The sequence below is a fragment of the Chenopodium quinoa genome, unplaced genomic scaffold (assembly GCF_001683475.1).
Source record: "Chenopodium quinoa cultivar QQ74 unplaced genomic scaffold, ASM168347v1, whole genome shotgun sequence".
In the NCBI taxonomy this organism is placed as follows: domain Eukaryota; kingdom Viridiplantae; phylum Streptophyta; class Magnoliopsida; order Caryophyllales; family Amaranthaceae; genus Chenopodium; species Chenopodium quinoa.
The window spans coordinates 2,799,909-2,826,228 of record NW_018743977.1 but is presented as its reverse complement, the minus strand read 5'-3'; the positions used below and the strand labels follow the sequence as shown (position 1 = coordinate 2,826,228).

General features: G+C 35.1%; 3 protein-coding genes across 3 annotated transcripts; 2 read left to right on the top strand and 1 right to left on the bottom strand.

Annotated features, from left to right (window-relative positions):
• Positions 1 to 28: 28 nt before the first annotated feature.
• LOC110689877 (glutathione S-transferase T3-like) lies at positions 29 to 11,607 on the bottom strand. The gene is made up of 2 exons (XM_021866709.1): positions 11,485 to 11,607; positions 29 to 1,108 (listed from the first exon to the last, which is right to left on the bottom strand). Exons 1-2 carry the CDS (start codon positions 11,605 to 11,607, stop codon positions 29 to 31), a joined length of 1,203 nt encoding a protein of 400 aa, XP_021722401.1.
• Positions 11,608 to 19,438: 7,831 nt separating this feature from the next.
• LOC110689876 (subtilisin-like protease SBT1.5) lies at positions 19,439 to 21,121 on the top strand. Its single transcript, XM_021866707.1, has one exon. The coding sequence runs from the start codon at positions 19,439 to 19,441 to the stop codon at positions 21,119 to 21,121; it is 1,683 nt and encodes a 560-aa protein (XP_021722399.1).
• Positions 21,122 to 24,062: 2,941 nt separating this feature from the next.
• Positions 24,063 to 26,104, top strand: LOC110689789 (60S ribosomal protein L19-3-like). Its single transcript, XM_021866595.1, has 5 exons — positions 24,063 to 24,246; positions 24,870 to 24,992; positions 25,286 to 25,599; positions 25,705 to 25,775; positions 25,879 to 26,104. Exons 1-5 carry the CDS (start codon positions 24,135 to 24,137, stop codon positions 25,898 to 25,900), a joined length of 642 nt encoding a protein of 213 aa, XP_021722287.1. The 5' UTR covers positions 24,063 to 24,134; the 3' UTR covers positions 25,901 to 26,104.
• Positions 26,105 to 26,320: the final 216 nt, after the last annotated feature.

The following is a 26,320-nucleotide window of genomic DNA, read 5'->3' as shown; positions in this document are numbered from 1 at the left end:
TCAGGAGTGAGTGGCGTAGGCGAATTCTTCATAGCTTGCACCATATCAAACCAGGTTTCATCTTATGAATGTCAAGTTCCTCCCTTTTCCTCTGTTCCTTGTCTTTTTCAATTTTGATCCTCTCTTCCTTCAGAATGGCCTCCCTCTCGCGAATTGTAGCGAATTCCTTCATTCGTTCTCTAAGCTCAGACGAACCACTTTCTGTTACTACTGCTTTCCCTTTACGCTTCGCCTTTGCCTTCTTGACACCCTCGGGTCGTTGTAAACCGCCAGATGAAAAACCATCCGTAGGGATTTCATCCTCTACATCATCTCTGGACCTCTTCCCACTTCCAGCACTACCTTCTTCCTCAGCATCACAAGCAGCTTTTCTTTCCTTCAATGACATTGACCATCTCAGCTTTGGTCTCCACTTTGGATCCTTGTTAAGCAATTCAATTGCGTGAGGAAAAGTGAAATTGCGACCTAAGGCGACATGAAAAAGCTTCGCCGCACTTTTCATACGATCAGCTTCATTGTAACCACTCCCTCCCTCCGGAAGTCTACCTGCTTCATCATAGCAAGATATCCATTGCAGTGTGTCCGCTGCCAACCTTCTCCAGTGCGACGTCAGACTCTTAATAGGCCTTGGCGGAATTATATGCAGCTTCTGCGTATGCAAAGTTTGATATGCTGCGTGTACATTGCGCCATAGGCTAGTTGCTTTTTGGCTTGTACTTTTAATAGCATCCTCGCTAATCTGCAAGTACAACCCAATCAGAGCTTCATCTTCCGCAACAGACCAAATACGGGTAGCTCGTGCAGGAACCTGGTTGGGTTCCAACAAGCGAACTGGTGGAGGAGGATACTGCGGCGTCTCTGGTACACTTTCCTCTTCGCTCTCATCGAAGAGTGTGTTACTACCAAGATCAGTTTCAGGTGTACGATCTTCATTAGCAGGGTTTTGTAGGGGAACCTCAGTGGGTGTCTGATGCAGTGGAGGTGGTTGCGACGACATATTGCCCATTCTTTGCAAGAACAATTGAAACTCGGGATTAGTTAGGAAATCATCACTAAAACCCGAAAATTGTTGACGGAAATTTGGGTTGTTTGGATCCATTAAAAGATTCTGCATCAAAAAACAAAAGAAAAATATCGTTACAAACATTTACTCAAAAAACAAATTAAAATGATAACAAATCCAAAAAAATATCAACAACTTTCTTCAATTGCATAATGCAATTACATTACATGCCATACAATATTTTTTTTTCCTCACAAAATAACATATATACTAATTTTAACACATAACTACATGTACATATTAAAAAAAATAATTAACCAATACTTGCAACACTTTAAGAACTATGAATTTAGAAATTTCTTGAGAAAATATACACAACTTTGTTTAATTACATAATGCAATATAATTTCGTGGCCTATCATATTAATTTTTTTCCAAAAAACCAAACATATACTAATTTTATTATGTAACTACATTTATATATAGCAAAAAAAAAAATTAACCAATACTTGCAACACTTTAAATAACTACAAATTTAGTAATTTATGGAGAAAATATACACAACTTTGTTTAATTACATAATGCAATTTAATTTTGTGGCCTATAATTTTTTTTTTCCATAAAATCACATATATACTAATTTTATTACTTAACTACATTTATATATAGCAAAAAAAATTAACCAATAATTGCAACACTTTAATAACTACAAATTTAGAAATTTATGGACAAAATATACACAACTTTGTTTAATTACATATTGCAATATAATTACATGGCCTACAATTTTTTTTTTTTTTTTATAAAAATCACATATATACTACTTATATTATATAACTGATTTTAAAAATTAAATAAAATTTTTTTTACATCAATATGGCTGAATTGCAACAACAATATTCTTCTACAAATTTAAAATACTTTTAAGAAAATTAAAATTTGGAGGATTTTAAAGTGTTTACGAAATTATATCAAAATATATCAAAATGCATGTCTATTTATAGAGAATTTAATTTTATGACCGTTGGTAATTTTTTTTTTTTTTACAAAATATATTTTTCAGAAAATACGTTACAAATATATAACCGTTGGAAACGGCTATAATTTTCTGATTGGCTATCTTGCTGCACACGCCACGCGTCGCCACCTAATTCGCCCATTCGCTGCACGCGTCAGACTTTTTTTTTTAATTTCCAGCCTCAAAACGACGCGTTTTGAGGCGCGCCTTTGAGGGAGCTTCATCAAAACGCGTCGTTTTGATGGTGGGGTGTCCGAATTTTTTTTGCTTTGTCAGCCAGGTGTGGGCCCCACTTGAGTTACTATTCATCACAAAAAATGCTCAAGTTTTGAGCTTTTTTAAAAATGCTCATGGGCTTTTTTTTCCATTTTAACAAATTCTCACCATTGTAACCATTGATCATTTTGTTTCCTCACAAAAAATGCTCATGAGCAAAAAAAATTTCACCATTGCTAGTGCTCTAAATAATACAAATTTTTGAGAATACCTATACCCCCCATTCTAACGACCATACGAAACGCGTCTCAACACCGCATCACTGCACTTCACACACACCTACTCTGCTGCTCTGTAGGCTGTAGCACCGTACTAACCCCTTATCCCTACAGTAATAACGACGGCAGGAACCAAACAGAGCAATTTAGAGAAGTTGTCGAATTTATATGCACGTCAATCGAGTTCACCCAAATTGATCACAAATTGATAATCCTAACTTATATTCAACAAGCAAATTACAAGCCTAATTGAAGTAACAACAAGCAAATAGCACAAGAATAATAAAGAAAATTTAAGCCAAAATTCCCTAATTTTGGTCGGGATGAAGATTTGCACAAAGGTTGTAACGATGACGATTTTTAATTGCTGTTGTCATGTCGGTGATGACGACAACGATGAGGCAACAATAGTTATTGTGCCTGGAGTTGAAGTTTCATCGTCAGACTAATTAAGCGGCTAGATCAGAGGATTGATGAGGATGAGAGAGATCGAAAGAGCTCAAACCACCGTATATTTATATGTTCAACTTGTGACATTGAAAATGAACATATGTCATATTGTAGCTTCATAAATGTACAAATATCTCTTAAAATGAGCATGTTCATTATAAATATATGTATATATATAATACTCTGTACACGATGTATATTTATTACAATAATAATGCATATAAACCATTTATCAAGATGAAAATAAAAATGAATGATACGAGTAGTAGATTATCTGATGACATTATTGTGCTTTTGGATCTCTAATCAAAGATGTGGCAGCGTTACTTCAGAAAAATTAGGAGGATATATATATATATTAAAACAAAACTCTTTATACCAACGTGTTTTCTGTGATGTTAGTCATACTGTATGATCACCTGTAAAAAAAGAGATGAATTTATAATTTATACTACGTATATGTCATGAGATTTTATAGAAATGAACATTTTACTCTCTAGGGAGAGTGAGGGATAGCTTAAGTGGTTAGATCTTCCTTTCCGATTCCAGAAAATCCTGGGATCGATTCTCACCCCCGTCCTTGTGGCTCTCTTAACACCTAAAAAAAACATTTTACTCTCTTGGAAAATGAACATAACGGTATATCTAAATGAACATATGCGTGTCACTAAACAATTTAAATAAATTAAAAGTTGGTTTTCTTCAACTCAAACGTGTGAGTGAAATGCCAACACCATCTTCATTTTGAAAAGTGTTTCAAGGGATATAATGAGATGGGAGGTACAAACCTTTTAAAAGACAAGTATGGAATTCCAATAAAATCTCTTATCTTCAATTTTATTGAATATAAGAAAGTGGTAGGAAGTCTCTATGATCAAATGACATTATTCTTCATGTATTTCGTATGGAGTTAAATAGTTGATTAAACTCTAATATGAATAATGTTGAATAGACTTAGCAAAATCATTAAAAGTGCTTAAAGAAGTTAAGCAAAACAATAATTTGAACCAAAGAGAAATGTTCTAAGTGGATCAAATGGGAAATGTTTAAGAATATATGGGGATATCATTAAGAAGTTATAGGCTAAGAACTGCAAGTAACTTGCTACTTCTAAAACCTAAAACTACTTATATGCTAAAAGTTGTTATGAACAACAAATGTTTCCAATTAAATGGATCAATTCCATTTGATTAGAAACTACCTCATAAAGTTGGAAGATAAGAGAATGGAAATGTTCCAATTTAAGAAGTATATTATAGAAATTTATTTAGCATATTACTACTTCTTGGACATACGATGTCATATTTAGTTCTCTCTCATTGAGAATGTGGTTGAACTAAAAGAAGAAGTATGGCTAAGGGAGAAATAAAACTACAAGTTTAGAAGCAAATGTTGCTACTTCACAAGTAGATTCTACAAATTTAGAAGCAAAAGTTGTAACTTTACATTTTTACCTCACCTTGTAATTAGTTAGAATTAAATAAATGTTATTTATTCTTGTCATTATCAAAACACCAATCAATATTAGTAATGACTAAGCATTGAGGATTCAAAAACATGGTATAATTGTTATTTTATGCTTATTTGAATCAAAATGTGTTTTGAATAGCTAAATAGGTTAAAAGTTCTATATGGCAGATATAGATAAACCATTTCTATATGTATAAATTGTCTCTAAAATGTCAAATGGTTCAAATGAAAATGAACATTGAATGCGGAAGATTCAAAGAGATGGACTATCAATATCATTAGATTATGAATCTATTAATATATGTAAATATCATTCTAAGTTTGAAAATTGACGGGCTAGAGACGGACAATGAAACTTCATTTGTGATACGATCGCTTGTGCTTAGTTGAAGCATAATAGTGAAAGTTTTTTTTTTTGAAAAGTTCAAAAGGCCCAGTATGAAGTTCAGAATCAACTTGATAAGATAATAAATACATTACAATATGATTGTAATGGTGAAAGTTTGAGTCAAGACATTTGTTTGGAAAGATATTCAAAGTATTGCGATATGATCGTAATAATGAGAATTTAAGCCAAGACCTTGATAAACATTCAAGAGTTGTGAAATTGTTTTACAACAAACTCCGAAAGGAAACCTTGTGAAGTGTTTATGAAATGAGCTATCAATCTATATGACATATATTTTGATAATGGATGAAAATACCTTATCTTCCAACCATTATTCAAGGGATATACTTTTAAAATGAGCTACAATACTAAACAAAACTACACATGTGTAATCAAAATGTACCAAAGGCTTCATATGTGATGTGGATAAGAAAATTGTATTAAATTGTTTAATGTAAGAACACGGGGTACTACTACACAACTCATACTTAGCACAAAATGTTTGTTGCTCAAGTAAATGCCTTTCTAGAAAATATTTCATTTCCAAAAGGTCAAGTGGGAGTAGTGTAAATCTCGAAAGAGTTCGAGAAAAGCAACAAACAAACATGGTTCAAACCATGATTGATTCACCTCATGCTAATGTGCCTCTTCAAAAAAGGCAAGTGGGAGTATATGAATCTCGAAAGAGTTCGAGAGCCTCGAAGGAGTTTGAGAAAAGTTAGTTTGAAAATCTTGAAGAAATTCGAGAAGTAATCGAATAAAAGCAACAACATGAGCATGATTCACCTCATGTCACAAATGACAACACATGGTCTCATTAAAGTGTAATGGGAATAATAACTATGTGTCGAAGGTAGCACATTCCAAGTGCACACCTTCTATTGTCGTTTCTCATTGAAAATTAAACAAAGTTGTTGTATAAGTTTCAATTATTGTATAAAGACCCACAATGATAACTAGTATATCTAAAACTTAGCCAAAGAAATATGATTTCATATTGACTAAGAGTTCAAAAATATTAATTTTGGAACATAATGATTATGCAAGTAATAAAGATGATTTGACAAGTTATAACTCCAAGTGGTTTAAAAACCATGGAAATCTGAAATAGATTTTATGTCTGAAAACAAGTGTGTAATACTTGATCAACTTGCCTAATTGGGTAAGACTCATTATAAGCAAAACTGATAAGAAAAAAAAAATGTTTTCTAAGCAAAGCAAAGACTTTTTGTTAGAGGATTTAACTAATTCATAGTGTGACTATGATGAAACCTTTACATTAGTCATGTTGCCAAGATCTATTAAAGATATTTTAGTGATTTCTACCTTATGAGATTTGGTAGATGGATTTCAGAAACGCTTTCTTGAAATGGTTTATGAAAGAATATTTGTATATGATACAATCAGAATGGTTTTGAAAATCCAATAATCTTAGGGATGCATAAAAGATCCTTTAATGGATTGAGGTTAGCATCATGGAGTTAATGTTCTTAATTTTTGTGAGTTAATCAAATTGCTTGATATACTCATAAAATAAAGAAAAGGTCTTGTGTATACAAGATGTTTGGTGGGAGCTATATATTCTTCTTGGTCTAGTACAGAGAGCGATTATTCCATGCTTGAAGGGTTAAGCGTTGGATAATGCATTTTCTATGAAAAACCTTGAAGAGGATGATGTGTTCATTTGGGAATCAAGATCTTTAAAGATAGGTCTCGAAGGATGTTTGAGCTTGGTTAAGAAATTTATATTGAAAAGATTCTTATGAAGCTCAACATTATATTGAAAGGAGTTTCAATCCCATGTAACATGGCACATTGCTTAAATAAGATTTAATGCTTTGAGAAAGGTTGATGAAATTAAAGGGTTTGAGTGATGTTCCTTGTGCATTTTGAAAAGGATGCATCATGCATGTCATGGACTATACTCATCTATTTGATTCACATGTTTTAAGAACATGTGATGATAGATATCAATTGAAAAACCAATGTAACATTGGAATACAATTTTGAAATCCCTAAATTCCTTGCGGAAGGATGAAGGAAGGTTCTTAGTGTATGGAGATGAATATTATTATAAAATATAGAAGTTGCAAAATTCATGTTTATGAGAATATTTCATGAATTGTATCAACTAAACTATTTCAATAGCCTAAAGACACAAAGGGCTCATTTGAAATCAACATGATGATGGATGGTTTTGATTGTGTGCTAGGGAGTCACAATTGCAAAATCATCAGTCATGTTTCCCTATGTTTATCAATTGAAACAAAGTTTCAATTTTATTTAATCATGGTTTAGTATTAAATAAAATGTCCAAAATAATTATGAATTGATGGGATAATCAAATACGTGATTTGGTGAATGAAACCCCACAAGTGAGCTAAATTCATAGATTATTTAAGTTCCTGGTTCAAAATCATTAAATTGGACATAAATGATTTCAATAAATGGACTGGCATGTAAGATTGATTGGATAACACAATTTCATGGGCTATAGGGGCATAGAGATGCTCGATCAATCATATGGATATGCATGAATGATGCATGATCGAATTATTGTCCTACTTTGAAGTTCAAGTATATAGCTTCCGGATATATTCGTGGATTCCTTTGACATGAGTGGAACACTGAATTCATTCAATGATTGATTTAACTATGGTACATCAAACGCCTTTCCGTAAAAGGGAACTATAAAGGGTGTTTCCTGGTTACTTCAAAAGTTGAGTGGGAGCTTTAGTTGTCATGGATTGAGTTTACCTATTTAGTTAGGAATGTGTCGTGGCCTCTTGAAGAGGGAGAATTGAGAAAAAATGCTTGGTCGTGCTCAAATGGATTACATCGTCGTGCTCAAATAGATTACATAGTAATCATTTGTTTTGCAATTCTAACTCAAATTTCAAGAAATGATTTGTAGATTAATATGATCTCGACATGTGATGCAATCATATTATCAAATCAGACACTAATTGACTTAAGGAATTTGAATATTGCACACTTGTCTCAAACAAGTGGGAGATTGAAGGATTTATGTCTTCGTCAAGTGCAATTACTAGATATATCACGGATCAATATTATGGAGATAATAAGCTCATTCTTTTAGGTTGTCATTTGATGAATCACATTTATATAGGATTTATAGGCACGTTTATGCTAGTTTTAAAGTTGCTTTTTAGGTCTTTTTATCGCTTTTTAGGACGCAAATGCATAAGTTATTTGTATTGTGCTCTATTAAACTTGGTTTGTATTTTCTTAATATTTCAGGTGATTTCATAATCATTTGGATGCTTTCGGAGTGTTTAGAGTTGATTCGAATGATATGTGGATGGAAAGTTGATTGATCGAGTTCGTTGATCGAAGGTTATATGTTTGTGGATGTTTATTTTGAGGATTTTATGCATGAGGAATGAAAATAGAATCCACAAGGGTCGCTACGCACCTTTCGGAAACGAATTTGAGTTAGAAACGAAGTTAAACGATGGTTTACAAATTATCAAAAATGACCTCTGTCTACTCTTTTGATCATAACTTGAGTTCTACAGATTGGATTGAAGCGATTCAAATTGTGTTGGACACTAGACTTGATGAGCTTTCCAACGGTAGGTCAAACTCCCCAAGAAACCTCCTAGAACAGAAGATATAGCGGTTTCAATCTGAGCAATGCGATCAGCGACGAAGTATAGTACCGTAGGGCTAGCTGAGCCCCTGTCCCGTGACCACTCGACACCAGCAGGTGCTACTGCCTGGCCGCAGCTAGACCTGCGCCTGCAGGTCTGGTCGAGCATCCCTTGAAGCCACGATTAGCTTTGTCGTCCCACATCGTAACAAGTCTTCGTGCCTTGTCATCTTCTATCATCCAATAGTATTGCAACTTGTGTATATATTATTTTCTTATTTATTTTCTTTAATTATTTTTTGATTAGTTTTAGAATAATTTAAATACTCCAAGTATTTTATTTTTCCCTTATGCCTTATTTTTCCTTTTATTATTTTACGTTCGTTTAGTTTTCTCTCTAGCCCTAGTTTTTCATGGACAATTCCATGGATTCTTCCATGGATTTGTCCTTGAGTTTTTTTACTTTAATTTTGAGGTAATTTATTTTTTTAATTTAATTATACTTTCTTTATTAGATCTAGTTTTAATTATTTATTTCATGCTTGAGTAGTTTTATTTCTAGGGTTTGGGAATCCATGTTTGTATGATAAATCTTGATTGATATTATTGATTTCTCTAATTGATAGTTTTTTTATTGTTCATCTTGCAACCTGATCAATTATTTGATTAATTATTGTTATTAAGAGTTCGAATAGAAAGATCGTACTTTTAGAGGCTTACTTACAATTAGCAATTCTGATTATGTTAGCGACCGTACTGCATATGTTGAATTGATAGTGTTAAGACCCGACCGTAGGCTTAGCAATTGCTCTAGATACTTGATTAATTGAATTGTTACCGGTATACTGATAGATTTAGAACTATAAGCATGGTGAACCTTAACCCTAGGCCTTTTTATTGATTTAAAAAAAAAATGGACAAAATACAACTACAATATATTTTAAAAATAAGAATAAATAGATATATTGTAGTTGTATTTTGTCCATGTTATTTTTAAAATCAATAAAAAGGCCTAGGGTTAAGGTTAACCATGCTTGTAATTCTAAATCTATCAGAATACCAGTACAATTCAATCAATCAAGTATCTAGAGCAATTGCTAAGCCTACAGTCGGGTCTTAACACTCTCAATTCAACATGTGCAGTACGATCGCTAACATAATCAGAATTGCTAATTGTAGGTAAGCCTCTAAAAGTACGATCTTTCGATTCGAACTCTTATTAACAATAATTAATCAAACAATTGATCAGGTTGCAAGATTAACAATAAAACACTATCAATTAGAGAAATCAATAATCAACATATCAATAATATCAATCAAGATTCATCATACAAACATGGATTTCCAAACCCTAGAAATAAAACTAGTCAAACATGAAATAAATAATTAAAACTAGATCTAATAAAGAAAGCATAATTAAAGTAAAGAAATAAAATTACCTCAAAATTAAAGTAACAAACTCAAGGACAAATCCATGGAAGAATCCATGGAGTTGTCCATGAAAAACTAGGGCTAGAGAGAAAACTAAACGAACGTTTAATAATAAAAGGAAAAATGCGGCATAAGGGAAAAATAAAATCCCTTGGAGTATTTAAATTATCCTAAAACTAATCAAAAAATAATCAAAGAAAATAAATAAGAAAATAATACATACACAAGTTACAATACTATTGGAAGATAGAAGATGACAGGGCACGAAGACTTGTTACGATGTGGGACGACAAAGCTATTCGTGGCTTCAAGGGCTGCTTGACCAGACCTGCGGGCGCAGGCCTAGCTGCGGCCAGGCAGTAGCACCTGCTGGTGTCGAGTGGTCGCGGGACAGGTTCGCTGCTAGCCCTGCGATACTATACTTCGTCGCTGATCGCATTGCTCAGATTGAAACCACTATATATTTTGTTCTAGGAGGTTTCGTGGAGAGTGTAACCTATCGTTGGAAAGCTCATCAAGTCTAGTTTCCAACACAGTTTTAATCGCTTCAATCCAATCTGTAGAACTCAAGTTATGATCAAAAGAGTAGACAAAGGTCATTTTTGATACTTTGTAAACCATCGTTTAACTTCGTTTTTAACTCAAATTCGTTTCCGAAAGGTGCGTAGCGACCCTTGTGAATCCTATATTCATTCCTCATGCATAAAATCCTCAAAATAAACATCCACAAACATATAACCTTCGATCAACAAACTCGATCAATCAACTTTCCATCCACATATCATTCGAATCAACTCTAAACACTCCGAAAGCATCCAAATGATTATGAAATCACTTGAAATATTAAGAAAACACAAACAAAGTGTAATGGAGCACAATACGAACAACTTATGCATTTGTGTCCTAAAAAGCAACTATAAAACTAGCACAAATGTGCCTGTAAATCCTATATAAATGTGATTCATCAAATTCCCCCAAGCTACTAAACCGTTGCTTGTCTCCAAGCAACGCTAGACTCAAATTTGAGAAACATGACAAATAGGACTTCTAGGGAACCAAAATAAGACCGACTCGACTCTCGAGCAAACGATCAAACCAATGTTATTAAGACCAAAATCTAGCTCGGATATAAATAGAACCACTCAACATTATGATCCACAATTGAAACCAAACTTAGCCACAAACGATTTCCCAATCAAGGTAGTCGTCGCCGCACACCTTGTAGAATATAAATATTTGATGCAATAGAAAGGTAACATGAAGATAGCGAGAGATAATGTTCACTCAATCACAAAACACACATGCCGATCAAAAGGACTTTATAAGCTTGTAATGCACTAGGCGAAAAATGGTAATGAGTACCTGTTCAAAACCCCCATTTAGCACCGGTTTTGAACCGGTCTAAATTTGAGGGATGCCAAAAACCAGAAGATTTCGCACCGGTTCAAAACCGGTGCCAATTCTTAGATTTCGCACCGGTTTTTTCTGTGAACCGGTGCTAAAAATGGCCCAAATTTTTTTTATTTTTTATTTTTTTCACTTAAATTGATATAGAAATACTAACATATGTATAAAGTTACATATTTTCATTAAAAAGGCTATAATATTACAATTAACCAGCACTTCAACATCTTTATGCTGTAACTTCCATATAATTGCTTTCTTTCTATATTCAGGTAGCAAAGAAACGACCACATAACCCTCAAAACCTACAAGGAAGATAAAAGTAACCAATCTCATTTTCACTCTGACCAGCAACACACCATATCAAGAGATTTAATTAAGCATCAGTTTGACGAATGCTTTCCACACATAATAAGTAAATGAATCTATGTAGAAGCCATCATATGATATAGCATATAACCCGAAAAAGACCTAGAGTGAACTCCTTAATCTTTAACCCTTCGTACTTCTTAGTATCTTACAATCAAACCCCCACATACACACTTTCACAACCTACAATCTGTATGGTGGAGCTAGCCTAGTTTGCTTCTGATCAAAAGAAAAAGAAGCTAGAGGTTCCATTGCTCGCTCACCCAACAAAACAGTTAAACTTTCTTACCAGTAATGCACTACAATTACAAATAGAAACAAATCTCATTCACTATTGTAATATACCAAGTACATAATTATAACTTGTAAAAAGGGATTTTCCCTCTTTAGTCTTCCATTGAATGATGAATCACTTCAAGCACCGACAATTAACGAAAACTCGAAATTCCTAAATTTTATCGCCCAAGAAACAATTACATCAATAGCACCCTTATTGGACTAAAATCACAATTAAATTCATAAAATCAGCAGTAAATCAATCTTCATAGATTATAAAATCACTTCAACAAGCTCAACCCCAACATTCCCACAATTCAGTATGTCAAAAACATCAAAATATACAAAACACATACAAATTCATACTTATCAACATCAATAAAGCAATAAAAATCCAACAAAATTACGAATTCTCCCCAAAAATACCCTCAACATACATCAGGAAGTGCAGTATCAAGGTAGGAAACATTGACCTCAACAGAAACACTGTTAGACGGAGCTCCAACAGTGAAAACAACAGCCGAACCCACCAAATCCACCAAAAACGCAATTGCGCCACCATGAAGAGTATTCGCAGTATTCTACAATATCATTCCCAAAACAATTTCGGAGATTCAGAGTCAAATTAAAAACCCTAATTACAAAACCCAACAAAAATTATCATAAAAATTGAAGAAAGAGAAACGAACCAGGAGACGTTGAGGAACATTGAAGGAGCAGAGAATACGACTATGTTCGATTTGATTAATGCGAAGACCATGAATGATGAAAGCGTGAATATAATGCAAAACCACCACCACTAGACTCGTAGTAGCAGCTCACGACCCACGAAACCACCACCGCAACCACGAAACCACCACTGCACCCACGATACCACCACCACACCCAAAAACCCACCACCACTAGCACCGACCACCGTCACCATAATCACAAAAAAATAAATAAAAAACAGAAATCCTATCATCTCATATTCTCACCATTAAATTCAATCAAAATTTCAATTGTTCATCAATAATAAAAAAAATAAATAAATCATAAAACCTAGATTTCAAATCAAAGAGCACATACCTCGAATTTGTGATTTTTGAATTGATAATTGATTCAAGTTTGTTGTTGTTGTATTTGGTTCAAATTGACAGCGACAACGATGGTGGTTGTGCTTGGTTCTAATGACGCCAATTTCGGACAGAGAAGGAGAAGGAGATCGAAGGAGAGAAGAAAGGAAAGGGAAAGTGGCGGTTATGGAGAAGGAGATCGAAGGAGAGAGAAGAAGTTTGAGGAAAGTACTGAACCTCCATTGTTGAACCGAAGGAGAGAGAGGCAGATGAGAGAGGAGGAGAGATCGAGGAATTGAAAGAGAAAGAAAGAAGATTATATAGACCAGTTTTTTTTTATTTTACAATAGCTTTCGCACCGGTTCAAACCGAACCGGTGCGATTAACTCATTTTTCGCACCGGTTTGGTTAGAACCGGTGCGAATACTCTTTCCCTTAATCCCGCCTATTTTTTTTCACACCGGTTTTTAAAAATCGGTGCGCATTTGGTAGTGCTCATTTAAGTTTTTCTACTAGTGATGGGGCTAAGGTGAAGGGGTAGGAAAATATTTAGGAAAATTTGAGTAAAAAGCCAACTTGGGGACCAATAACATCAACGCGACCAAATAATGATCAAAACTTCATTCTCCAATTGACATTACCAACTCTATCCAAAACATTATAGAGAACCAAGATTGAAATCAACTATACATCGTCATGAATAAATTTTTTCTTTCTTTTTCCCTTTTTTCTTTCCCTTTTTCTTTCAACTCCTTTGGCTTTTTCAATGAAGTACATATAAACAAGCTTTTTTTTTTTTTTTTTTTTTTATTTTTTTTTTTTTTTTATAAGTAACACTTCTCTACTATAAATACAACATTTTTTTTTATCCCGCCATGTTTTGCATAAAATTGAGGCTTGACAATGACAATCAACGACAACACATCAATAAGCAAACTCAAGCTAGCTAGACTTGGGAATAGTAACCAATGGGGCTAAAGAGGCTTGTAATGTAGCTATATATCAATAAATGGGCAAGGCAACAACATGGGCGAGCAAAGAGAACAAATGTATCTAAATATCATCTGAAGGTTACCTAAAGAACATGGCCTTTATCATGTGCGGCATGCGTGAGTCATAATCAAATTACTAATAATAAATATCAAGCCAAAGTCATTTGAATAACATATTGCATCAATCACACAAACACAAAGTAAGGTGATCTAACAAGAGAATTGGCTAGCTACGCTTGATATGGGACAACCAATCTTACCACAAACTATTCAATTGATTCACACAATGCCAAGCAGTTAGCAATGTATAGCACAAATCGACTAAATTATAGAATTATAACTAAGATCAAAAGAAGCTCAAGAGAGTCAAACCAAGTCCGCACACGATTCGAAGTCAAAATTATGGAAGATAGGCACAAGAATAATGCAAAAACAAAAACAAAAATAAACTAAGAAAACAATACATTTTTTTTCGTTGTACGTAAACTCCTACCCCTAGTGAGCGGTACAAACCGTATAACACCTACAAAGCAATAAAACTAAACTAAAACACAATTAATAACATGCACAAAGTGATGATGACAATCATCCTCCCCCAAGCTAAACATCACATTGTCCTCAATGTGAACAAAGAGGAAACTAAAGCATAAATAAGGGAGAGGCACAACTCACAAAGGGGTGGGTAAGCGAAGGGAGCGTCAAAAGGTATAGACGCCTCCACCATGATTGGTAGTTGTAATACGATAGATGTCTAAACTAAGAAATTTAGTTATGCATGTACTTAACAAGAGACATCATCACTTGAACACACATTAGCTTTGTTAGTTAAATGACAAAAAATAAAAATGAAAAAGTAAGAAATATAAAAAACTAAAAGGAAGTCGGGTTGCCTCCCGATTAGCGCTAATTTTAAGGTCCCGCAGACCCTACTCAAATCATCAATCGGAAGAATCCAATACCTTGAGTAACTTATCATACGCCCCTGCAAACATATCATTAGGCACTGTATATGGCTTGATCACTACAAGCACACAAATCTTGAAATACAGGGGGTTAGAAAAATCAGAAGAGAAATTAAAAGAAAAAGAAGAGTAAGAAGAGGAAGAATAATCAAAATAGAAAGAAAAGGGGATGAATTTACAACTTCTCTCTACTTGTTCTTGGGGAAATATAAAGTTTTTAGAATGAACATCAAGGTCCACTTTGCCTCCATCATGCAATGGAGATATTTTGAGAAAGTTAGAGCAATAAAGCACAGAGGATGAATTCACAAGATTAAGACTCTCTACACATGGGACATAAAGGGAAGGTAAGGTTGGCTCAACATCCATGATTTTACCATTATTAATCGCACCCTCTTCTATAAGCATGTCTGCACAAGAATCTTTAGCTTGAATTTTCATAACTTATGGTTCCTCAACCACTAATTCATCATATAACGGTTCATCATCCTCAAAAATATCTAGCATATCCACATTGTTCTCATCATGAACATCTATTAATTCATACATGTTCTCTTGAAAATTTTCATTCATAATCCACCCTTTATCATCATTATAAATGTATGGTAAGACACTGGATTTTACAATAGAATGCACTTCATACTTGGGAGAGGGGTTTGGAACATGCGTGAAAAAATTATTGTAAGGACAAGAAGAGTCATCATGATCATATGATCTGCAATGAGATCAATAGCAAGGGGATGGAATATTGGTCAAAGAAGTGAAGGAATAAAAATTTTCTAGAGTTGGTTTAGCATATTATGTCATTTTCTACTCATATGTATCTCTAGCTAACCACTCAATAAAATCCCAACCAAAAGATTCTCCACTACAAATAGACTTAATTGTAAACCTAGTTTCTTCATTTAAACCCTCATAAATCACTAAGCACATATCTAATTCTTCAATTCCATGATTAGGTCCAACAAAGTCACCAAGCCTATAATAATATCTCCAAAACACCTCATTCTCAAATTGTGGAAAATAAAAAAATACCCATTAAAATAAATCCACAAAAGAGCAAGAGAACCTGCAAACATAAGAATTAGTAGAGAAAAAAAAGGAAAAAATAAAAAATATATACAAAATAGTCTCACCAAATAAGAAGCTAAATAAAATTAAGCCGTCTCCCCAGCAACGACGCCAAAATTTGATAGGTTAAAGTACACCTGTCATCATTGTCTGTTGCTAGATATGATAAATGATCTTTGAGCTAGTCAAATAGTCCAAAGCCTAGGTCAAGTATAAAAGTCACAATTAACCTAAGCAGTAAAGTATGAAGCAAGCAACCAAACTCTCTCCTTCCCTCTCTCACACGCCTCTCCTTCTCTCCCCTTGTCTGTACAGTACAGACTACCAGCGCAAGGTGGTTGCACGGTGGTGGTGGTGGTTCGTGGCTTGTTCGTTTCCTCCCCTCTCCATAGAAGGTGGCTTGAAGTGTTCGTGCCCGACTAACTAGCATTAGTGGAGGTTCAATCCTAGCCCGTGGACCAAGTAGAGGAGCAACACTTGGGGCTCTTATTCTCCTAATTGTTTGTGGTCGATCGCTTGTGGAATCACGCTTCGGTATAATTACGTGTTTCTTTATGTGTTGTGCATAGATCCTGTTTAGGTGCTTATGAATATGATTCATGGGATTCCGCTTAGAATACCTATTTCCCTACAGTCCTCACCTGGCTCCGCCAATGATAAAGGAAAACAAAAAATAAAAACAGCATAAGAGTAGAAGGGGTAAAACCGTATGACAAGGACGATGATTCTATATACTCTTATTTATACCATATGTATTACATTAAAAAACAATAATCATTTTGTAAGGCACATATATATATGATATGTATATGTTTGAAATTTAAGATTTGCACTTTTTTTTATTGTTTTAAAATTAAGCATGTGTACATTTGAATAGTTAAAAGAGTTCCCTTTTATGATTAAGAAACAATGAGTATGTATTAATTAAAAATGATATTATAATTGTAATTGATTTAATTTTATTAAACATTGAAGATACTTTTTCAAACTAAGCCTATTAATTTAACTAAATAATAAGACAAATCAATAAGAAAAAATGTCTATAAATAAAAGTGGAAAAAAATATACTTATTTGAATGTAGCACGTTGTATAACAAGATTGAACATTTATTTATACAAAATTGAACATTTATATATATATATATAAACGAACATTTTATATGTGATTCAAAACCCGAAAAATTATAAGATGACATCATTATAATGGAAGGGGGTGCAGACAGAGCTACCTACATAGGGATGTAGGTAAAAATTTGTAAACAAATTGTACCTGAAATAATAGGTCAAAAAAAGGTTGTGATGCGTTAAGTTAGTTCATGTCGATATTTCATAAATGGAGTTTCTACGTATAGTACAATCTGTGTATTGTGTCGAACTGTGTCACGCTTGTAAACTTGCTTTATAATTTTTGTAAGGGAGCTCACATAGTGACATGTATGACATGGTTCGACACAATTAAGCAGAGATAATTTATAGTGCTCGTGCCAAAATTAATAATTAAAAATTATGTACATGCAAAATTGCTAAGCTAGCTTGTGTCCAAGTCGGACTATTTTCATGGCATATATGCAAGTTTTTTTTTTTTTTTTTTTTTTTTTTTTTTTTTTTTTTTTTTTTTTTTTTTAAGGATGCCCACCTAATTCATCGGAGCTTAGCTCTGACTAAATTCGGATTCAACTCAGATCATACACTTGGCTTATGGTGGGTGAGTCTCCCAACAAGAGTTTCTGCATAAGGTGAGGCTCGAATCCGAGACCTCTCTTAAACCACCTCAAGTTGCTTACTACTTGAGTCAACTCTTGTTGGTATAGGTGAGTTACATGAATCAACTATGTATACAAGTTAACGTGTTATATATCCTTACTAATTTGTTCGAAAGTATCATATTACCCTAACTTCTCATTGCTTGTGAAAGATTCACCTTTATTTTAATTCAATCTCGGATGATGATGAGGAGCTACGAATATCTGATACAAACTTATTTCTTTTCAGATTTGATATTATAAGAACTTAATTTCCCGGTCAATTAACATTATGTGACGTGGGTCTCTCCACTAAAACATCCTCCGTACCAAAACTAGCATTATTTTTTTATGAGTCTTTTAAACAATCCATTGCAATATCAAAGTTAATTTTTTCTTCTCATGCTGTTTGTTGACGTAGCTTAGTAGCTATATTACTTCGTAGTTACCTCCCCAAGTAACCAATGCAATAGAGGAAGCATAGCAGAGGAAGTGGACTATAGTGGAGAAGAAGGTGGTAAAGAATCTAAAGATACTAGTTCGTGCAACAAACATGGTAAGAGTGCTATCTGTCATTCCACAAAATTAACAACTACAACAAACTCCATTCAACATTTATGTAATGATGCCATCTGATCATTGTGCAACTATTTGTCTCATTTCCACATTTTAAGTAAATTGAGCCATTGCACTCACAAACTACTATCCCATGACACGATAACTAGTAAAACCAATTGATAATACATTTTGCGCATTAACTCATTAATTCTGTTCAAACTAATCATAATGTATTAAATAATCGCATTATTCATCTACCTTCAAATGTCCTTATGAATCAATCCCCATTATAAAATTTTAGTTAAGGCATTTTATCAATGGAACAATTTGCCTCTTTTTAATCAAGGATTTCCTTTTATGTAATTATCTTGTAAAATCCTCCCATATTCTCATGCATACTTAATGCAATGAAATCTGGTAGAGTCATTTCACACTCTAATTCAAAATAAATTCTATTGACGTTGATTAATTTTCTTAAACTATTCCTAGTAGTATATAAATGCATGAAAGCATAACAAGAGTTCTTATACTCTCAAACACAAAATTTTACAATGTCTCACATTTTTTCGATCATCTTTCTTACACTCTTTCTCTCCTTACGTTACACCACGGCAGTACAAAACCATAATCTTCATAGTAACCAACAAAAACAAATTTACATTATTAGTATCCAAAACAACCTCAAACCCAATGCATTTTCCAATGTTGAGGATTGGTACAAGTCCATTCTTAGTAGAATTAATTCTAATCCTAGTGATTCCTTGCTTCATGTTTACAACACCGTCTTCCACGGCTTCTCGGCCCGGCTTAGGCCCGAGCATGCCGACTCATTAAGAGCTCAAGTTGAAGTCATTTCTATCATTCCAGACATAGTCTACCAACCTCAAATCACAAGATCACCCCACTTCCTTGGCCTTGACACGTACCATACCCCGTCAGGCTTGCTAAAGGACTCCAACTTAGGCTCTAACGTCGTGGTTGGAGTCATTGACACGGGTATCAAACCCGAGCACCCGAGCTTTAACGACCAAGGGATGGACCCGGTACCATTGCACTTTAAGGGTGTATGTGAAGGAGGGGTGGACTTCCCATCTTCTCTATGTAACAAAAAACTTGTAGGCGTACGATGTTTCGCTAGTGCAATGCCTAAAGGCGAACCCATAACAGCTCGAGATGACTTCGGACATGGGACTCACACGGCCTCCACAATCGCAGGCCGTACGAGTCCCAAAAATGTCTCCTTCTTTGGGTACGCAGAAGGCGAAGCCACAGGCATAGCTCCCAAGGCAAGGCTAGCTGTCTACAAGACATGTTGGGCGTTCGGGTGCTCTGGATCGGACGTACTAGCTGCCATGGATAAAGCCGTGGAGGACGGCGTGGATGTCATCTCTCTCTCCTTAGGCCCCGTCGCATCACGTGATTACACCACAGACCCTATTGCAATAGGCGCATTTGGTGCTTTTCAAAAGGGGGTGTTTGTGTCAGTTGCAGCTGGAAATGGCGGACCTTTACCTGGACAAATTTCGGCTTCCGCCCCGTGGTACATCTCCGTCGGGGCTAGCACCATTGATAGAACATTCCCTGCTGATGTCATCCTCGACAACGGTGAGGTTCTTTCAGGCAGCTCTCTCTACACAGGGGAACCCTTACCAAAGAATAAAACATTCCCTTTAGTACATTTCGCAAAAGATTATGCTTTGGAACAATGTTTGCCAGGGTCATTAGATGCTATTGACGTAAAGGGTAAGATCGTAATTTGCTCGCCAGGGCTAATCAACAAAGTTGAGAAAGGGGTGGTTGTGGGTAAAGCTGGTGGAGTGGGTGTGATTGTCGCCTTGAATGATCCTACATTAGGCGAAAACGATACCCAAAAAAGTGACCCGTATACGATACCAGGGTTAACCATACCTATTGGAGCAACTACAAAGCTCTTGGATGAGATAAGTAAGCAGAAAGTGAAAGAAGGGACCATTGTGTTTCGAGGGACTCAAATAGGCGAAAAACCGGCTCCGGTGGTTGCCTCATTTTCGTCTCGAGGACCAAATAATGTGTCTAAGTATGTACTGAAGCCTGACATGATCGCGCCGGGGGTTGATATACTAGCTGCCTGGCCTGAAGACGTATCGCCTTCTAGGTTGGAAGAGGACCATAGGGTTACTAAGTATAATATCGCGTCAGGCACTTCTATGGCTTGCCCTCATGTCTCGGGTTTAGCCGCCTTGCTTAAGAGTGCTCATCCTGATTGGAAGCCGGCTATGATCAAGTCCGCCTTGATGACCACGGCGTATATTGGTTACCATGAGATGAGCAGGATGACACAAAATCAAGATCAGGTGTCTTATTGGGCTACTGGTGCAGGACACGTGAATCCCGAAAAGGCGAATGATCCAGGGCTAGTATATGATATCAGTGAAGATGATTTCATTCAAAATCTATGTGCTTCAGGGTACAATGCGACTGAAATGAAAATCATAGTGAAAAAATCAGTTATTTGCGACGAAAAATCAAAGGTTAACGAGTGGGACTTAAACTACCCTGCCTTAGTTGTGCCATCTGATTTTGAAGGTAAAGTGTTTAATAGGACTTTAACAAGTGTGGGTTCTACTGCATCAACGTATACCGCGAAAGTTTCGAGTCCTGCAGGTTTTAATGTGACTGTTAATCCTCTTGAATTAAGTTTCAAGAAGAAATGGGATAAGCAAAGTTTTTCTGTTACAATTTCGGCTTTGAAAGATCAAGGAATCATGCTAAATGAACAAGCTACTAGTTCAGTCTCTTGGACTGATGGCAAGCGTAGTGTCACAATACCTTTGATTATGGTATGAATGTAGTATAATGTTTGTAGTGTTTCAAAAATAATTATGTATTAAGTTTGTCTAAGAATTTTATATATTGCATTATTTGCATACGGAATATACTTATGATATTAGTCTAATAGTACTCTGATCCACTTATTGTTGGTTTTGAGAGAAAATGCTGAGAAGTACTTGAAAGTAAATTTGACGATATTAATGGACTCAAAATCTGATTAGCTTTGACTTGAAATTTATGAATCATGTTAAGCTTTAAAATGAAGCAAAGTCATTAAGAATTAACTAGACGTTGTGAATTCTGATGACTTGAACCGAGCTTGATTGAAACTAATTTGATGTAGTATTTTGATTTGAATCGAAAATTAATTAAACAACATGAATGAACCGTGCACAAGCTCGATAATTAAACAAAAGTGACCTGCTTCTGTTTCATTTTTCTTTTATACATTGAATCTTTGACATGTTTGTAATCTCAAATAAATAAGAAATTAAAGATATGATGATACAACTTACAGAAAAGGAAGGGGAGAGTTGTATTTTTATTTTGCTACATATCCTAATGGACCTAATTGTATTCCCAACTCATACCGAATAAAAAAGGTATTTGTTATATACTTGTATACTTATTTCACTTACGAATTCTCCATCATTATCCATTTATCCTACCCTCATTTGCCTCATTTGATCATATCCTAAAGGCCCTATTTAGTAAATAGTGAATAGCTAGTTGCATTAGATGTTTTGATTATTGTATTTAGGATTGTTTGATAATTAGTGAATAGCTAGTTATTAAGAGTTGACTACATTAAATTAGTTTCTTTGAATAACTAGTTCATTATACTCCTTATATGTTTTGACTAACTAAATCATGAAGTTGTTTGAATAAAATTATTTGGTTTAATTATAAAGTCGATGGTTAGAACCAATTTAAGGAGTGGACTTCACATATCATACATTCTTATCGAACATAAATGGATAGTGCTACTTAAAATTTTCCAATTTCAGTGGTAAAAAGTTAGGGGAAAAATCATAGACAAAAGTGCATATTCAATAAGTGAATTCCTAAAAAAATTTCCATAACAATTCACCCAAAATAAATTGGACCCAAAATTTTAAATACCACAATCTAAGACTTCATTACGAGTAGCATTTAATTTTAGTAGTTGTTTAGTAATTATCAGATAACTAGTTTATTATACTCCGTATATGTTTTGACTAGCTAATTGTATTAGTTGTTTGTATAAAATTGTTTCGTATATTTAGATGTTGGGAGGGGGGAAGCTACATTGGGCAAGTAGTATAGGTAGAGTTGTTAGTTTCTGACCCGAACCGTTAAACCCGACTGTTTCGAACCGATCCGAAAAGGAACTAAACCGTTAAAAACCCGTTTTTTGAAAACCGAAAACCGACCCGTCCCCATTTTTTCTAATCCGAACCTGACTGATCCAAATTTGTGCGAACCGTTACTAACACCGACCCGTTATCAAGCCAAACCGTTACAACCCGAAAACTGAAAACAACCCGAACCGATTACGTCTGAACCTGATAGTAACCCGACTCATTCTAAACCGAAAACCGTTTAAACCAGGCCAAAATCCGATAAACCTGAACCCGTCCAACCTGCAACCCATTGTGATCGAACCATTTATAACCCGTAACCCGTTATGACCGAACCGTTTACAACCCGTAACTCGTTGAGACCGAACTGTTTACGACCTGTAACCTGTTAAGATCGAACCGTTTACAACCTGTAACCCAACCCATTGTGACTGAGTCGTTTACAACCTGTAACCTAATATGTTTATGATCTGATCCGTTTCAACCCACTACTCGATAAACCCAACTTATTTATGACTTAACTTGATTATAACATGACCCGTTCATACCTATTATCTAACTAACTCGACTCGATAATGATCCGACTCGATTTAAACCCAATATGATTTGGACTGAAACCCGCTTCAAATTGGGTAAACCCGTTTTTAAACCAACCAAGTTCAATTCAAACCGATAATGACCTGAACCAATAATGACCGAACCTCCGATTTTCACCCGATCTGTTTTGAACCGAAACCCATTTTCAAACCGACCCGGTTTAACCCAAATTGATTATGACCCGAACCGATTACAACCCGACCCGATTAGAACTCGAACTGTTTTGAACCGAAACCCACTTTAAACCGGCTAAACCCGTTTTCAAACCGACCCGGTTCAACTCAAACTGATTATGACCCGAACCAACTACAACCCGACCCGATTAGGACCCGACCCGAAAAGAAACCTCAATAAAAAAAAAACAAATCGAACTGACCCGATGATCTTCAAAACCGACCCGCTAATCATTTCAATTCGTTATAAACCGACCCTTTACGACCTGAAACTGATAAGCCCAATCCAAACCCAAACTGTTTACCCAAATTGACACTCCTAAGTATAGGGGAATGTTGCCATGGTGTTTAAGTCCATCTTCACTTTGGTTTTGAACATCTTCTTTTAATATTTTTTTTATTGTATGTCTCACATAGTTTCCATTTCTACTTTTCTATTTAACTCGCCCACCTAAAACTTTATGCCAGTTAAATTGATACATTTTAAAAAGGGTAGAGGTAGTACTTGTTAAGAACCCCAATCTCTTTACTGTTTCAAAAAAAAAAAAATTAAAAAAAAAAAAAAATAATACCAATCTCTTTAAGAATTGACTTATGAGATAGAGATAAAAGTTCACCCAAAATACACGAGGTAGATATGTTAACTTCACCATCTAGCATACGAAGTATTTTTTCTCTTTAGACCTCAAATTAAAAAACTATACGAACCAATCCATTAAATACTTAAACAAAGCCATAAAAAAAAAAAGCCCAACCCAATAATAACCCAAGAAAAAAGGGCAATGGGTAAACCCCTAATCCCAAACCCTAGTTCTGAAAACTGGTGATATTTAAGCCTCCACTTCCTCCATTTCCCATCTTCTAGCAGCTCCCACCACAGAGAGAGTGAGAGGAGAGAGAAACTCGCAGTAACAACAATGGTGTCTTTGAAGCTTCAGAAGCGGCTCGCCGCTGATATCCTCAAGTGTGGTCGTGGCAAGGTTTGGCTTGATCCTAATGAAGGCAATGAAATTTCCATGGCTAACTCTCGTACGTTCCTTCTCTCTCTTAATCCTTTGACTTCGATTGCTTTTCGTTTTTTCTTTTCAATCTCTTTTGTAATTGTGATTTATTTTTCAATCGATTGTTAGATTTTGATGTTTTTCTGCTTTTAATGGTGATTATATGAATTAGAACCCTAGAAATTCTGAGATGGTTTATTTAGTGCTTGTCTATGTGAATTTTTCTGGAAAATGGTAATCTTTTGATGTATCTTCGATCGAATTGTAGGAAGTTTTCTGATGAGATCATAATTATTTACGAATTGCATTTATCGATCGATTTTGTTAGTGTTTAATTGTCACAGTTTTAAATCTAGAACTTGAAATTTGAACATATGAGCTTTGCACATGACGAATTTTCTGCGTAAATTTGTTTTTGAGTTTGAAGGAGGTATCTTGTTTTTCAATATAGGTCTTATTATGCCATTTTTACTGTTATATGCTACTTGATTATTGTGATTTTGCAATAATTTTGTGAAGTTAATTGGCATCGATATGGCTTTTATTATGCAGTTGAAGCTAGTTATTTTGCTGCCGATTGACTTGTGAATGAGGTTTTGTTTGTAATTAGATGTGGCTGAATAGGTATTTATGTTTGATTGATTTGTTCAGGTCAAAACATCAGAAAGTTGGTTAAGGATGGTTTCATCATCAGGAAGCCTACCAAGATTCATTCAAGGTCTCGTGCTCGTCGTATGATGGAGGCAAAGAGGAAGGGTCGTCACTCAGGACACGGTATGCATATCATCGACCTGGATAAAGTGTATTGTCAAATTTTCTGCTGTCTAAAATTGTTGCTCTGTATAATGAGTAGCTGCTGTGTATGAAGTTCCTCTCAATAAGTATCTAGTCACAGGAATTAGCAGTGATCCCTCATTCGACATATCTTGTGATAAATGTGTCGGGCCTGTTGGCTGTTACTTGATAAAATGGGAACCATTTAGTTGATAGTTGAGTTGAATTAACTATGAAGGATGATGATTATACTTAAACTATGTGATATTAAGCGTGATTTTGGCTTACTTTAGGTAAGCGTAAGGGTACCAGGGAGGCAAGGCTTCCAACCAAGATTTTGTGGATGAGGAGGTTGAGAGTTCTCAGGAGGTTGCTCCGCAAGTACCGAGAGTCAAAGAAGATTGACAAGCACATGTACCATGACATGTACATGAAGGTCAAGGGTAATGTGTTCAAAAACAAGAGGGTATTGATGGAGAGCATCCACAAGACCAAGGCTGAGAAGGCAAGAGACAAGACCTTGTCCGACCAATTTGAGGCTAAGCGTGCCAAGAACAAGGCTAGCAGGGAGAGGAAGTTGGCCAGAAGAGAAGAGCGTTTGGCTCTGGTAAATTCATATGCAATATATACTGTTATATCTGAAAATAATGTTTTGTAACTTGTATTTTCTAGCCACTAGTTTATATTATAATTTTTGTTGTCCATTCTACAGGGACCAAATGCTGAAGCACCCAAACAACCTGAAGCAGCTGCCGCTCCAGCAGCTGCTCCTAAGCCAACACAGTAAGTTGATTGTCGCAATCTGTTTCAAGAGTTTCTGTAATTGTACCAACATTTGTTTCCAATTAATGTATGATTATCTAACTCGAGACCTAATATTTTACAGGGCCAAGAAAGCCAAGAAGTGAAGTGATAGTGTCGAGACCTGATGAGGGAACTTAGGGTGGTCTGTGGACCTTGTTATTTTGTTAGCATAGTATTTTTTTTTGCAGCTAATATGTTTTGTGGATCTTGTTATGTTATGACTGAGATAGAGTTGCTTGATAATCCTGATACTCAGTTTGAAATGTATTACTTTCTTTTCACATGTTAAATTGGTTTCATATTATCTAGCTGTTCAGGGTATACGTTTTGGAACGTGGTTTCCGTTGCTGTATACACGGTAAATCACAGGGAAGTCCATATGGCTGTATCTACACCCGATAGCATGCAACATAATATAGTACAACTATACTAGCAATACTTTTATCAAAGCTAAACCCTGTAATGAAAGTAAAATGTAAATGCTTCGTAGAATTTAAACTTGAGAGGAGACCTAGGTCTTTATT